Source organism: Liolophura sinensis, chromosome 6, assembly GCF_032854445.1.
Source record: "Liolophura sinensis isolate JHLJ2023 chromosome 6, CUHK_Ljap_v2, whole genome shotgun sequence".
NCBI lineage: Eukaryota > Metazoa > Mollusca > Polyplacophora > Chitonida > Chitonidae > Liolophura > Liolophura sinensis.
This window is the reverse complement of record NC_088300.1, coordinates 71,906,493-71,920,331: the sequence shown is the minus strand read 5'-3', so window position 1 is coordinate 71,920,331 and position 13,839 is coordinate 71,906,493. Positions and strand designations below refer to the sequence as shown.

At 36.8% G+C, this 13,839-nt stretch overlaps 1 protein-coding gene across 2 annotated transcripts; it reads right to left on the bottom strand.

Annotated features, from left to right (window-relative positions):
- Nucleotides 1-230: 230 nt before the first annotated feature.
- On the bottom strand, nucleotides 231-13,837 carry LOC135468711 (lipid droplet-regulating VLDL assembly factor AUP1-like). Of its 2 annotated transcripts, none has more exons than XM_064747106.1 (12): nucleotides 13,713-13,837; nucleotides 11,680-11,817; nucleotides 10,729-10,879; nucleotides 9,617-9,728; nucleotides 7,758-7,830; nucleotides 6,604-6,640; nucleotides 5,632-5,676; nucleotides 3,863-3,936; nucleotides 3,380-3,546; nucleotides 2,198-2,359; nucleotides 1,019-1,125; nucleotides 231-672 (listed from the first exon to the last, which is right to left on the bottom strand). In XM_064747106.1, the coding sequence occupies exons 1-12, from the start codon at nucleotides 13,751-13,753 to the stop codon at nucleotides 541-543; spliced, it is 1,239 nt and encodes a 412-aa protein (XP_064603176.1). In that variant the 5' UTR covers nucleotides 13,754-13,837; the 3' UTR covers nucleotides 231-540. The 2 variants fall into 2 exon arrangements, with proteins under 2 accessions (XP_064603176.1, XP_064603178.1); XM_064747108.1 differs by having other exon boundaries at nucleotides 3,386-3,546.
- Between the last annotated feature and the right edge of the window lie 2 nt (nucleotides 13,838-13,839).

Genomic DNA, 13,839 nt, shown 5'->3' with positions numbered 1-13,839 from the left:
AATACATCTCACACCTTTAAATCACATTAGATAACCTCAAGTTTGTCAAGGTCATCACTCATTTAAAGTATCAAACATTCTGAACTCTGTCCAATATATATGGTATAGTAAAGAAATCATGAACAATTTATATATATATATATATATATATATATATATACATATACATACATATATATATATATATATATATATATATATATATATATATATATATATATATACTTGTATTTATCTCTTTCTCAGGTACCTTGGAACAAGTTTGTCAAAACCCACGGAAGGCACACTGTGATAGTCCTCTGGGATAACACTGATGGTACAGACAATGAACTTCACCAGGGCAAAAATAGATGTGGAAGATTGGTGTTTCTATAAGATATTTACACGCATGTCATAAATGTCAAATATAAATTGATTTTAGTCCCATTCTGTCCTCTCAGGGTTCGATGAGCTAACGAAATCCACAAATCATAGATGTATATGTACCTGCCAGGCATCAACCTGTTTACAATTTTGCCCCAAAATTCTGACAGCATAACATTACAAGAGAGCATGTTTCTCCAAGAACTTCCTTCTAGCTGTTTCAAGCATAGCCTTCTTGCGATCTTGAAAGGACATCTGCCGTTCATTTGAGCTTTTCCCAAATTTATCTGCTGCAAACCTGGTTTGAGTCTGACATCAAAACAAAAGAAAATATAAAAATAAATAAAAAATAAAGAAATCATTATAAGTTTTCCTTTTTATGATTGTCATCATGAAGTATTACTCAAAAGTCAACATTTGCACTTCAACATGAAAGACGATGTGATTTGCTTGCCCCCCATGTGACAAACTTGTCCATTATGTGATAAGCTTGTCCAGCATGTAACTAGCTCGCCCTGTATGTGATACTCTGGTCTTTTATGTGATACTTCTGTCTTTTATGTGATAAACCAGCTCAGAAATTTCAAAACTTCATCCAGAGTTGTGCATGTTTGTTTTCTTCTTCTCAAAAAAGAGATCACTTGTTCATCCTTACCAGGGCAGAATTCTTGGTTTCTGAAGACTGACCAGGTTCAATAGAAGTGTACTCCACTTTACCCTCCACAAGGTTTGTTATAGTCACGTCAACATTCCTCGTCTTTTCTGTAACACAAACTCTCACTTCATAAAAATTTTACAAAAAGAAACAATTCCAAAGTTTCACAATAGTTTCTCTGGGGCTGTTTGCAGAAAATTCAAGACCCTACCTTTCAATATTTTTCATTTATTTTAAATGGTTCAAGAGTAATACAGAGGTACCCTAATTCTTCTAATTTTTATTACAAATGGCCTGCTCTTTCTAGCCAATATACATGAAACTGTAGCAGCAATATTTAGTATCTTCTTTTTCACTGGCTTAGTCCATCAAATGAACAACATATTTATATCTTTACTTTCCCCAAAAAATGGGGAGAGAGAAAAATAATTCTTTGCTTTTAACACTACTAATATCTCTCCTAAAATTAGAAGAATTAAAGTAGATTACTGGTACAGGAAACTGCACAATCTCTGGAGAAACCATTTTTCATAGCCAAGTTTCTTGAGCCCTAGGCCAATATTTATCATACATCTTCCAATGCAGCTACAATAAAAATGCTTTGCTCTAGGGAGATAGATAGACATTTGTACACTGATTCCTTACTGCAGAACAACACAGCTTTTTCTTGTTCTGAGATTGGCTAAATAAACACTTGTGACTTACCGTTAAATCACAAGTTGCTTAATACATGTAAATAGTGATAGAGGCCGGTACATGTACAATGTGGGTAATGCACATTTATGTCATTAGTAATCCATTCCAAATGGAACCACATACTAAAAGCTTTTAACAGTTAAATTTGATCTTTTTGGTTTTTCTCATCAAAGGAGGCATTAGAGAAGGTGATCTGGGCAATGGATGTAGTGAAGATTGTGGTACTGAATCATCATGTCCTGAGAACAGCCCAACTGCTTAGCCTAAACTTTCATATGAACGTTACGTGTTTTCTGAAATTTTACGGAAAAGTTTGGCAGAATTAAAAAAAAACATTAACTTGGCTGGGATGGCCTATTCAGGGATTCATAGAGAGTAAAGATTTACAACATAATGCCTTCATAATATGCCTGAATAAACACCTTGCAAACATTTGAAAACGTTGAAGAATTACAGTATTGTCTGACCAATAGAAGAACTGACCAAGATCTGACATGATGACAGCGGCCGGTACATGGGGCAAAACATCTTTAACCTGTTTTACCATACGTCTAGTTTCTGGGTCAGCCAATGGAATGGGGTCAAGGGCTGCACTGGCTGTACCACTCACTTCCTCTGTACCGCTGGAAGATGACTTTCCTTGTGCTGTCAGAAAGATAGGAAACATGTCTAATGTGACGGCATCACTTAGCCAGTCAACCTGGGACTACCACAGTCTGTAAACCCAATTAGAAGATACTTGCACTTATCAACAGATTCATAAATACCCTTAACTGGGGTTTTCAGGATTCTGCATTAAGAAAAGAAAGCAGCAAATTCTACATTTAACACTCATATCTACAGCACTGAAACACAAAAAGAAACAAAGTGAAGCCATGTATTATGCTTATGTCCTGACAATGGTTCAAGGCAAAAATATTTCACTTCATACATGACACTGGCCAGAATTACGGTGAGAGGAAACTGGACAGAGCCCGGACAAAACCCATGACTATCTGCAGGCAGACATGATGGCACCAATTTATTTACATGTATCTATTATATAATTGAATGGAGCACATTCAGCCTGCAAATGATTACCTATGGAAGACCACACAAACCAACAGGCTGTTAAAAGCCACAGTCATCTAGTGAGAGTTGGATACAAGCCTGCAAATGATTACCTATGGAAGACCACACAAACCAACAGGCTGTTAAAAGCCACAGTCATCTAGTGAGAGTTGGATACAAGCCTGCAAATGATTACCTATGGAAGACCACACAAACCAACAGGCTGTTAAAAGCCACAGTCATCTAGTGAGAGTTGGATACAAGCCTGCAAATGATTACCTTTGGAAGATCACACAAACCAACGGGCTAAGTTAAAAGCCACAGTCATGTAGTGAGAGTTGGATACAAGCCTGCAAATGATTATCTATGGAAGACCACATAAACCAACAGGCTGTTAAAAGCCACAGTCATCTAGTGAGAGTTGGATACAAGCCTGCAAATGATTACCTATGGAAGACCACACAAACCAACGGGCTAAGGTAAAAGCCACAGTCATCTAGTGAGAGTTGGATACAAGCCTGCAAATAATTACCTCTGGAAGACCACACAAACCAACTAAAAGAAAGGTACACTAGCAGACAAGACACAGACAAACCCAATATGGGCATGTAATACCTTCACCTTGACTTCTCTCAAACAACATCCTCTTGGCATACTCTACTTTGTCGGCATCTGAATGAGATGTAACTTGCAGCCCCAGATCATTGGCTATTGCTTCTTGTGCTCTTTTTGCAAATGCCTCCACTGTCTCTTCTTCTTCCTTGGTTAAAACTGGCAAATATCTGAATGAAGACAATGTAATAATGAAGACAAAATATAAATTATATTTAAGTTACTACAATCTTTAAACACATATTTCCTTAACATTTCAATCAGTAGTTTAACCTATCAATACACAATATTTCTCTTTTATTGCATGTGTCAGACTTGTGAATAGAGAAACCTGAGAATTAACCACCTGAGATGAAGTACATACATGTACATTATGTACGTGTACATGTAGGTGACAGCACCAGAAGTGATTACACACTGCAAACACACTCCACACGTACAGATAAAGGTGTCCAGCATGTAAAGCTGAAATGGAAGCCAACTTACTTTACAGTAAACAGTGTGTATGGCAGGAAGAGCACCCAAAACAAATCCGCCCACCAAGTGCTGCCAAGAGGAGACTGAAACATCAAACAGGCCACATGAAATGTTTGTTTGTTTAAGATTTACCTTAGAAACAGTTTTCTTTGTTGGCTAAGAATTTACTAAACCTCACTTCAACACTGCTTTGTCTTTGTCGCAGGACAGATCCACAAGTAATGTCGTTGTATTTATAAGCTGCCTCAATGGTTTGCCATGCCAAAGGACACCAATCAGTCACAATGTAGACCTACAGACACCAACTTGATCGCAGACTCCTCCAGCTGGATTTGAACTCACTGCATTGGTGAGAGGTTTTCTAGCCACTGTGTTTCACTAGAATGCTGACTGCTGGGCCGCAGAAGCCATACTGCTGAGTTCTTAGCGTGGCAGTTTCAATAAAAATCTACTGTTTAGAGAATAAATTTCAATACTGACAATCACCTTTTAATTACGGGTCAATGCTGACAGTGTAGTGTTATATAGGAAGTGGCAACATTTACAATCTTCTGTTAGGCGAGGAAGTGGCAACATTGGCAATCTTCTGTTTAATGAGGTATTGGCAACATTTACAATCTTCTGTTAAGCAAGGAAGTGGCATTGGCAATCTTGTTGTAGTTTTAATAATGACAATGTTGAGTTAGTAAGTAAGAAAATGAAGAAAGAAATATACACATCACGCAATGTTGGTTGCTATTGATAATAGAACCAAGTATTAATTTTGTCATTCCACAAACATTGTTTACTGGTAATATGAAATTCCCATTTATGTCATACATACACATTTTGTGCTGCCTAACTGAATAATTTAGATGCCTTAATTCATCACATTACAACTGAAAACAAATCGCCAAGACATTGACCCTTCCCTAAAACTAAGAAAATACATGCAAGCCTGCAAATAAGCAGTTGGACATTTTCCTTGGTAGAAATTCAGAGGTCTATAAAAAGAGGAGATACTCAGTTGCGTAACTGTCACTATCTACTCGTGGCCATACTTTTGTGAGCTTGTTTCAATACAAGAACATTCAACTGTCAGCAGCACCATTTATCGTCATTTCTGAGTACGAAATATCATAGAGATAACCTTACGGCACTGTACATGATCCAAGTCCCAATACTTCGTCACTGCACATCTACACATTACTTGGGCTCTTCAAAATAAACTGGGTCATTACATACCCAACATATACATTGTCCTCACTTCCATGGATCATCCTGCAGCATGCAGTGTCTTATGCAGTTAAAAAGCAAAAGAGGTTCAAAACATGACCGCACAGATTTTTGTCGTCCCCACATTATGCATGCATGGTCGGTCAGTGGTAAGATTTAGCCATGTCATGTAGGCATAAAGTTGTGAAAGTGTCAAATCAGCAGAATCATATGAATTTCACATTCAGAGCAGAATTTAGAAGTTTATTCATTTGGGGCGAAAAAGTAAAGCAAGAAATCTACTGAATATTTCATATCTCCATGAAAATCAGGATAAAAATCGTCCAGCACAAAACTAATAAATGTCAGGGACAAAGTCATTGTCAGGTGCCACTCAAATAGTGTTTGCTGGCTTGTGCATGTAGAACTTATGTCAGTTTTAAGTACAACCTAGCCAAGGATTGGTCTCCAGCCCTTCATAATATAAGGCAGATGTTCAGTCATTTGGCCAGCATTGTGTTCAGAGCACCCAATCCCTCAAATATCTTGAATAACCCATTTCCTGTTCAGCACATGGTACTCACCACAGTTATCTGCAAAAATGGCAACCTTGAAATTGTAAGAGTCAGCTGAAACAGGACCAAAGGACAGATAATGAATCCTTACACATGTTAACAAAGAGAAAAAACATTGCCAACAAGAGGACACATATTAATTTACATATTTATTTTATCGGTGTGTGGTCAAGAATTTTGAAATACAGGAACAGGAGCTAAAACATACAGTGAACATTAATTTAATATGGGAGCAGGAGCTAACAGTTACAGTGTACACTGATATGGGAGCAGGAGTTAAGAGGTACAGTGTACACTGATTTGGGAGCAAGAATTAAGAGGTACAGTGTACACTGATTTGGGAGTTGGAGCTAAGAGGTACAGTGTACACTGATATGGGAGCAGGAGCTAAGAGGTACATCGTACACTGATATGGGAGCCGGAGCTAAGAGGTACAGTGTACACTGATATGGGAGCCGGAGCTAAGAGGTACAGCATACACTGATATGGGAGTAGGAGCTAAGAGGTACAGTGTACACTGATATGGGAGTAGGAGCTAAGAGGTACATGTACACTGATATAGGAGCACAAGCTAACAGGTACAGTGTACACTGATATGGGAATAGGAGATAAGAGGTACAGTGTACACTGATATGGGAGTAGGAGTTAAGAGGTACAGTGTACACTGATATGGGAATAGGAGCTAAGAGGTACAGTGTACACTGATATGGGAGTAGGAGCTAAGGGGTACACTGTACACTGATATGAGAGTAATAGCTAACAGTTACAGTGTGCACTGATATGGGAGTAGGCGCTAAGAGGTACAGTGTACACTGATATGGGAGCAAGATCTAAGAAGTAAAGTGTACAGTGATATGGGAACACGAGAAAGAGGTACAGTGTACACTGATATGGGAACAGGAGCTAAGAGGTACAGGTACAGTGTACACTGATATGGGTACACGTGCTAAGCATGATTCTACAAACTGTATATGTACTTACTGGCTGAACAGACTGATCCAACATGAATGGCCAGGTACTACAAAGGAAGAAATGGCAGATACTGTCAATCTATAAAATTTCAAAAGGCAGTGAAACAGAGGTTTGATATACAGCATATCTATTAAAATGTAAAATTCATTTTTCCCATACAGTTTACTAGATTCTGAACAACTCTTTAAACTCATAACAGTGGCAATCTTGATGCAATAATCCACTTTGTCTGTATTAGATGTGTCTGTAAATTTACAAGCAAATCTTTCCATACGACTGAACATGAACAGCTGATGACGATCATTAAAGGCCTAAGCCTTGTTCAGTAAGCCTTTAGTTAATAGACATCACTTGTTACCACCATGGTTACACATCACATGTAATTACCATAGTCACATGTTGCATATAATTACCACGATTACATATTGCATGTAATTACCATGTGTGTACTACACCTTCAATAGTAGCCCATATCGATATCAATAAATGAATTAGCAAATATCAATAATTCAATTATCGATACTGCTCATTTATTTATCAATAAATACCACAATTTATCAATATCGATAATTTCCGCCATTTTAGCCTTCTAATAATTACTGCTCCTTCCCGACAAGTCATAATGTTTTTAACCGGAAGTTTTAAAATTTTAGCAGAACCGAGTAATACGAATGAAATTTGCCAATTTGATTTTTTTTTCAGGTATTATACTAGAACCTGCATCACTCGTGCTACAGTATGTCCATTATAAGCACTGCGCAGGCTGCTGCATCAAATCACCGCCCTCGGTCAGATGGCCCTGATTCTGCCGCCTTACTTCTTCAATGACTGACCATGCTACGTCAATCACTGTGAACAGGAATATGTTTTTTCCTGCCTGTCTTTCTTAACATCACAGAGGGAGCAGTCATTTCCATTGAACTCAACAATAAACACTATTTATAGATATCCATATCAATAAATGATTTTCTCAATATCAATAAATGAATTAGCTGTATCAGTAGATTGCTACCATTTATCGTTACTGAGAAATGATTTATCCCTCTGTATAGCAAATTAAAGGATTTTATTTCACTAATAGAACAGTACAAGTTAATAGACAGATACATGGCAAAAACAGATAAATCTTTCTCATATTTTACATTACAATGATGAATTCTCACCTAAATTTTAACAGTCCCACTTTTCCACTCGTTGATGCTCCTTCAGGGTGTGATAAAACTGGAAGACTGGAATCTGAAAGGAAGAGTCTACAGCTGATATTGTCCAACAGGCTGAACCTCAAACCCATAAATGGTCCTCGGATGTGAAATTCAGCTTCAATTCAGACTTGAATCCAGCACAGGAGTTTTGGAAACACATGCACTTTTCAAACAAGGATAGTCTTTAACAACACAATAAAATCCCAAAATTTCATTTGGTTACAGTCAATAAAAGCTAAGAAACGAGGCAAGGTTCATCACAGGGACAACTGAAAACTACTCTAAATGACCATAAAGGACATGGGACAGTAAGGCGAAGAACTGGCCCCAGAGAGGTACGACAAAATCCCAGCATAATTCAGCAAATATCCAAATCGGAAGTACAAAACTTGGTCACATCACCCATAAAAGTTATATGGCTATAAAAGAGATGGTTGCTTTCATAGTAAGAACTTGCCAAAAACAAAAAAAATTTCATTCAAACAAGGCACTGTGTCTTTAATTTACGGTATGAACATCAACATTAACCAGAGAAATATCTTTACTGAAACATTTTTCTGTGTATTTCTATGTGCTGTCAAATTTTCGTTTACGTTAACATTTGTCTTCATATGTAAAACATAAACTTTATAATGTGATCAGTTTTGTCACATTTCGGCAAGTTTAAAATCTGTATTTCGTCAATACTCTGTCAGGTATCCTTCATATTACAACGAACTAACAACATAATTATGGAGAACAGGTTTCACCTCATGACAGTGTGTAGGTTAAGATATATTCTGTCTTGAATTAAAAAAAGTGTTATCATGAATCAGAGTGGATACTTATTAAGCCATGGTATCACATGTATGTAATGTGTGTCAACTATAGAGAAATCATACGTGAATCCTTGTTGAGAGCACATGTGGTCCTCTAGATAACATTAACATGTTATGCACAAAGGAAGTATTAGACTGAACAGATGTTATATATGTATTTCACTGAATGATGCATAACTGCAAGTTTGAGAATTTTTCAGAAAGTTACATTTGTGATACAGTGATTTTTCACACTCTACAGTGTCTAATGTATAAAAAGATATTTCAGTGTAACCAGAGCAGGCTACCATCTTTTCAATTTTATGACCTATATATTTCTTGAATGTATGCTTGCCATTTAACAGGAAAAGAAAAGTAAAACAGAACTGAAAAAAGAAATAGCCTTACAAGTGTGTCAGCCGCTGTCTATTACAGCTACAGTCAGTTTTGCTTCTTGAGGTGCACAGTCTCTTGTACTGGGGCCTAAACATACTTTCATGTGCTTTTGTGTAATTTTTTTTAGATTGTTTGAAAAGAATTAAATGCATTAATTTAAATGTGTTAATGCAAAGTAAAATGTTTGAATTATACTATTGGCTTCAAGAAACAAACAGCTGGTGTTTGGGTAATGACAACGTCAACAAAATACTTATGAAAAAAAAAGGTGACGTCAGATTATCCACTCATTGAGAGTATAGCCCATTATTAACCACACACACAATTCAATCATTTGAAGGCATTTACCTGTCCGAAAAAAAAAAAAAATGAAAATTATATTTTCACATAGTTTTAAATTCTGTGTCTCAGGCACTTTTTAACTTTCATTGAAAGGCTTTTGAGATTTACACTTCCAAAGATATAGTAGAGACAAATTCTGTTCACTATGAAACAACACAATTTTTAAATTAATTATGTGTACACAAACACATGAACATATATGTAATATGAATTTTACAGAAAGAATGTCTTTAACATCACTAGGGAGACACATCAATCTTTAGTTGTATGAGGCCGTGGACTCACCTTGGCAGTGTTTTGTGACATTTCTGAGAAGTGTGTCTCTACCTTGTCGAACTCCCATGTCTTTGAAACCCATAGCCCAAGCTAAGCCATCTGGAATGTCCCATACACAGGGCTGAAAGAGAGGAAGAGATACTGCATTCAGAAGAACCAAAGCATTTTTCCTAGCACTAACAAGCCTTTTGCACTGCCTCATGTGCAATGTGGAAGTATATGTACAGAGATAAAATAGAACTCCAAAATATTGACTACATACAGTTGTACAGTAAGTCTTGTACGATGTTACCATGGGGGTGTAGGCCTACAGGTCAGATAACAGTGTACAAATTATAAATTTACAATCACTGCTGTTTTTTTAAAAGCTCGAATAGACGATGACATCCCACATGTACCAGTATTTATAATTTCGATGTGTGTATTTACTGTCAAATTATTTTTCACTACAATATTTTCAATATAACATTTATCTGCTGCCTGGAGGCTCATGATTCTGAACATTAATAGACGCAAGTGATGTCCAGCATAACACAGGGTCTCTCGTTGTATAACCTCTATATATGCTGTCGTGAATTACACCCTTATCACACCCATCTTAAATTTGTCATGCATGCACATGTACATACTAACACCTGGAAGTGATAGAAGTCCAAATGCTTCCTTCCTGACACAAAATTTTCAACTGTTATTGTTTTAACTTAAAACTAAGCTAATGTTATATTTTACCCCTTCCTTTGCAGATATATTAAGTTTCATTAACTCTGATTCACAATATTAAAGGCTCTGAGTCCTAGCCATTTTGACTCTTCAGAACTGTATTCTTTTGAATGATGCAATAGCTTAAGTACCACTCTGAATGCACATGGAGTTTTTAATCCTCGATATATTCAAATGGATATTTCAAGAATGGTGGGAGCAAATTGGGCAGTCTCATGGAAACCCATGACCAAGCTGGTTGCTGGCAGATCTTCCCAAGCAAAAACAAAAGACCACACATCTAAAACATGGACTCACAGCAATTGGTGAGAGGATCCAGGGTCACTGTGTTGTACTAGCACACTTCCAAATAGGCCACGGAGACGTCACTAAAAAAACCAAGAAACCTGATAGCGACTTACTGTAACATTAGGAAGAACCAGGTTAACAGCCAGGTGATCCAACGGGCTGATATGATTGGTTACAAGAATTTTGGCACTTTTACTACGTTTTCCTGCACATTCTGTTCTGACAGCAATGCCTAGCACTACACACATGGTCCGTAATATATACCTGGAAAACACAACAAGGCAGGAGTGTGACACACATTCCTATCAGCAAACACTCTCAAGGTATAAGAAATTAGCTGATTAACAAATCAACATCACAATGTGCTTAATTACAGGAATGTAATTTTTGTTATTTGTAACAAATAAAACTTAAATATCAGTTCAACAATTCAAATATGGGCTGGGTTCCATGTTGTTCATGTCACAGTACAAAAATACTATTATTAAGGCACCTTTGAAATCTGAAGTTATATTTGTATGACCTGATTTCAAACAGTAAATACAGTGTAGCACGAGATTTATAATGTTGATGCCGATTTTAAAAACTCTACATTGAACAACATGGCCGCAATCTTGTCTAAATTACTTGTAGTATTGTGTACTGTACATGTACATTTAGATATGGGAAAAAGAAAATTGATCTTAATCATCATTCATTAGTTTAATAATTTACATCTTGTATAAGAACACTGATGATGGTCCCTGTGTAAGCCAAATCAGATTTCAGGAGTCTGGATTTTCAGGTTTAGGAGAGGTAAGATGGAGGCCCCCACAAACTATTGCAACTATTAAAGACATGACTTTATCAAATTATGGTAGCTGCTAACTGCTGTGTTGAGCTGACAGACTAAACTATGCGAGAACTATATTCAGTCTAGCAACTATCCTAAAAGCACCACTTTAATAGCTGCGTTAGGTTGAAAGAGCCACTAACCTATCTCGTCTAAACCTATGTGAATTCATGAGACTTCTGAAATGCCAATGAGACTCATTATGACAGAACTGTTTTACTTTAGTATATACCTTCTGACTGTCAGAGACTTTGGTAACAGTTTGGAGATCAAAAAAGTGTGCAGGCCAATGAAGAAACGAACCAATGCCAAAACTATGCCTAGTGGGAAATACATCACCAAAGGTAGAAGACTCCATGTGCAACGTAATCTGAAAGAACAGACAGGCCCAATTATGAGGATGGTTAACCCAATTATGTGAATGGTTAATAGTAAACAGATAGTACCCATACTGCCTCCCAAGCTATGCACTGGGAAGCTCAAGTGCATATCTACATGTACCCAAGACAGCCAAAGTGAGTGGGTGATGGTCCATTTCCATCTCCTGTTTGGACTGTGTTAGGTTCATATTAAAAGAGATGTAAAACAAAGAATTTATGGTCTAATACAGTAACAAAATATTCAATCATAACAAAACAAGTAATTTGATAAAATAGAGACAATGAAAAATTGGCATATTCATCTGGAGTGTACATTTCTTTTAGTTTTGAAATGTTTTGAAATTTCCTGATTTGAAGTATTCAGCTTGGCAGAGTTAATTCTACAGTTTTTGCTTTAACTTTGTACTGAATATTTAAGCTTTATTACATGAAAATCATAGAGGAATTCTTTTAACAAAAGTCTGAGTGTTGATTTTCGATGTGTACATGAATGTAATTACAGGTATCTGTTCAGGACACTATTAGGCAATAGCATGGTTCTAGGAAGTGTGATCATAATATATTTACTTATTTGATTGGTTTTTTATGCCGAACTGAAGAATATTTCACTTATCTGAGATTGTCTGAGATTGTTGATGTTGGGTTTGGCAAAAAAGCATTCAGCAAAGTTTAGCCCCAAATTCGTCATGAGCCATATTTTTTATAATTCTTGATTCACACAGAAGCATATTTCCCATACAATTATAGCTGGGTGAAAACTACCAACTTTCACCAACAACTACCCAGGATGTCGCCCAAACGAATTTTGCGTAGGTATAAAGCCAAATAGGTAAGGCATCCAGGAACATCAATTTCGACACTCATGTCTAATGTTTTATACTATAAATTTATCTGAAGAGGAAAGGTAAGGGGAATGCTTTGCAGATATTAAACAGGTCTTGACATAACAAGTAAACATTAAATCATCATACTATTCCACCTGCCCATTGTCATGCTAGTACCTGGGCTGGTACTTAAAACTGATGCTCCCATCAGTTGAAGTGTGCGACTTGAAAGAAGTCAATGACATTGACATTTTCAACACATTGCCGTGAAATTGCAGTGCTTTGTCCTGCCAGGGAAAATGGCTGGAGAGGACTGATGCCTTAACTCAGGTCTCAACACCTGCACCAAATTCATGGTGGTCTCAGAAATATAATGTGTGTTTGTAGTCAAGAATTTGGACTACCCCTTAACTTATCAAATATGCCGACGAGTTTTACAGCATGTCACTTTACAGTCACTTTCAGAATTACTAAAACAAATTTGTAACCATGTAGCCTTGGAAATACCTGCTCAATGCTGTATTTGCCATCGACAGATAAAAAAGGAAAGGAGCATATGTACCCGTTCTGTCACATGTTTTGGTGGTACTCACATTTTCGTGTCAATGAATGAGATGTTTGTTTGACGATCTCTATTAATTTAAATTTGATTCCAGATTCCGACAGGCATTCTGTTAATACAGTAGTACGTTCAGTAGTAACTTTAACTTTCAACGCCTTCACTTCTGCTCTTGTGTTCAATGTTTTAATATCACGAAAAACACGACATGATGTTATTTGACGTGTTATTTTTGCTTCAAAGGCCTTAAAAAGTTATCAAGACAAATGAATCCGAATTTAAATGGAGGGCTATGTGGCGATGAATTGGAGCCATGGCTAAATAAAATTATGCCAAACCTAAAGCAACCTAGAACTAGATATATACATGTATATATAACAGCTTGGTAGCCTATACGTATATATAATAATGACGTGTTGTTGTTGTCGTTGTCAGCGAATGACACAGGCAGTAACTAAGTTCTAATGCGGCACTGATTCCTTTGAGAAGTACTCTGACATACCTGGAGCTTTCAAAAAGTTCACCTATCTCTACTGATCCCATACTGCCCGACAGAACACACTTGACCACTTGAAACGTAAACCCTAGTCAACGTTTCACATTTTTCTTCGACATTGACGTCCAATCTG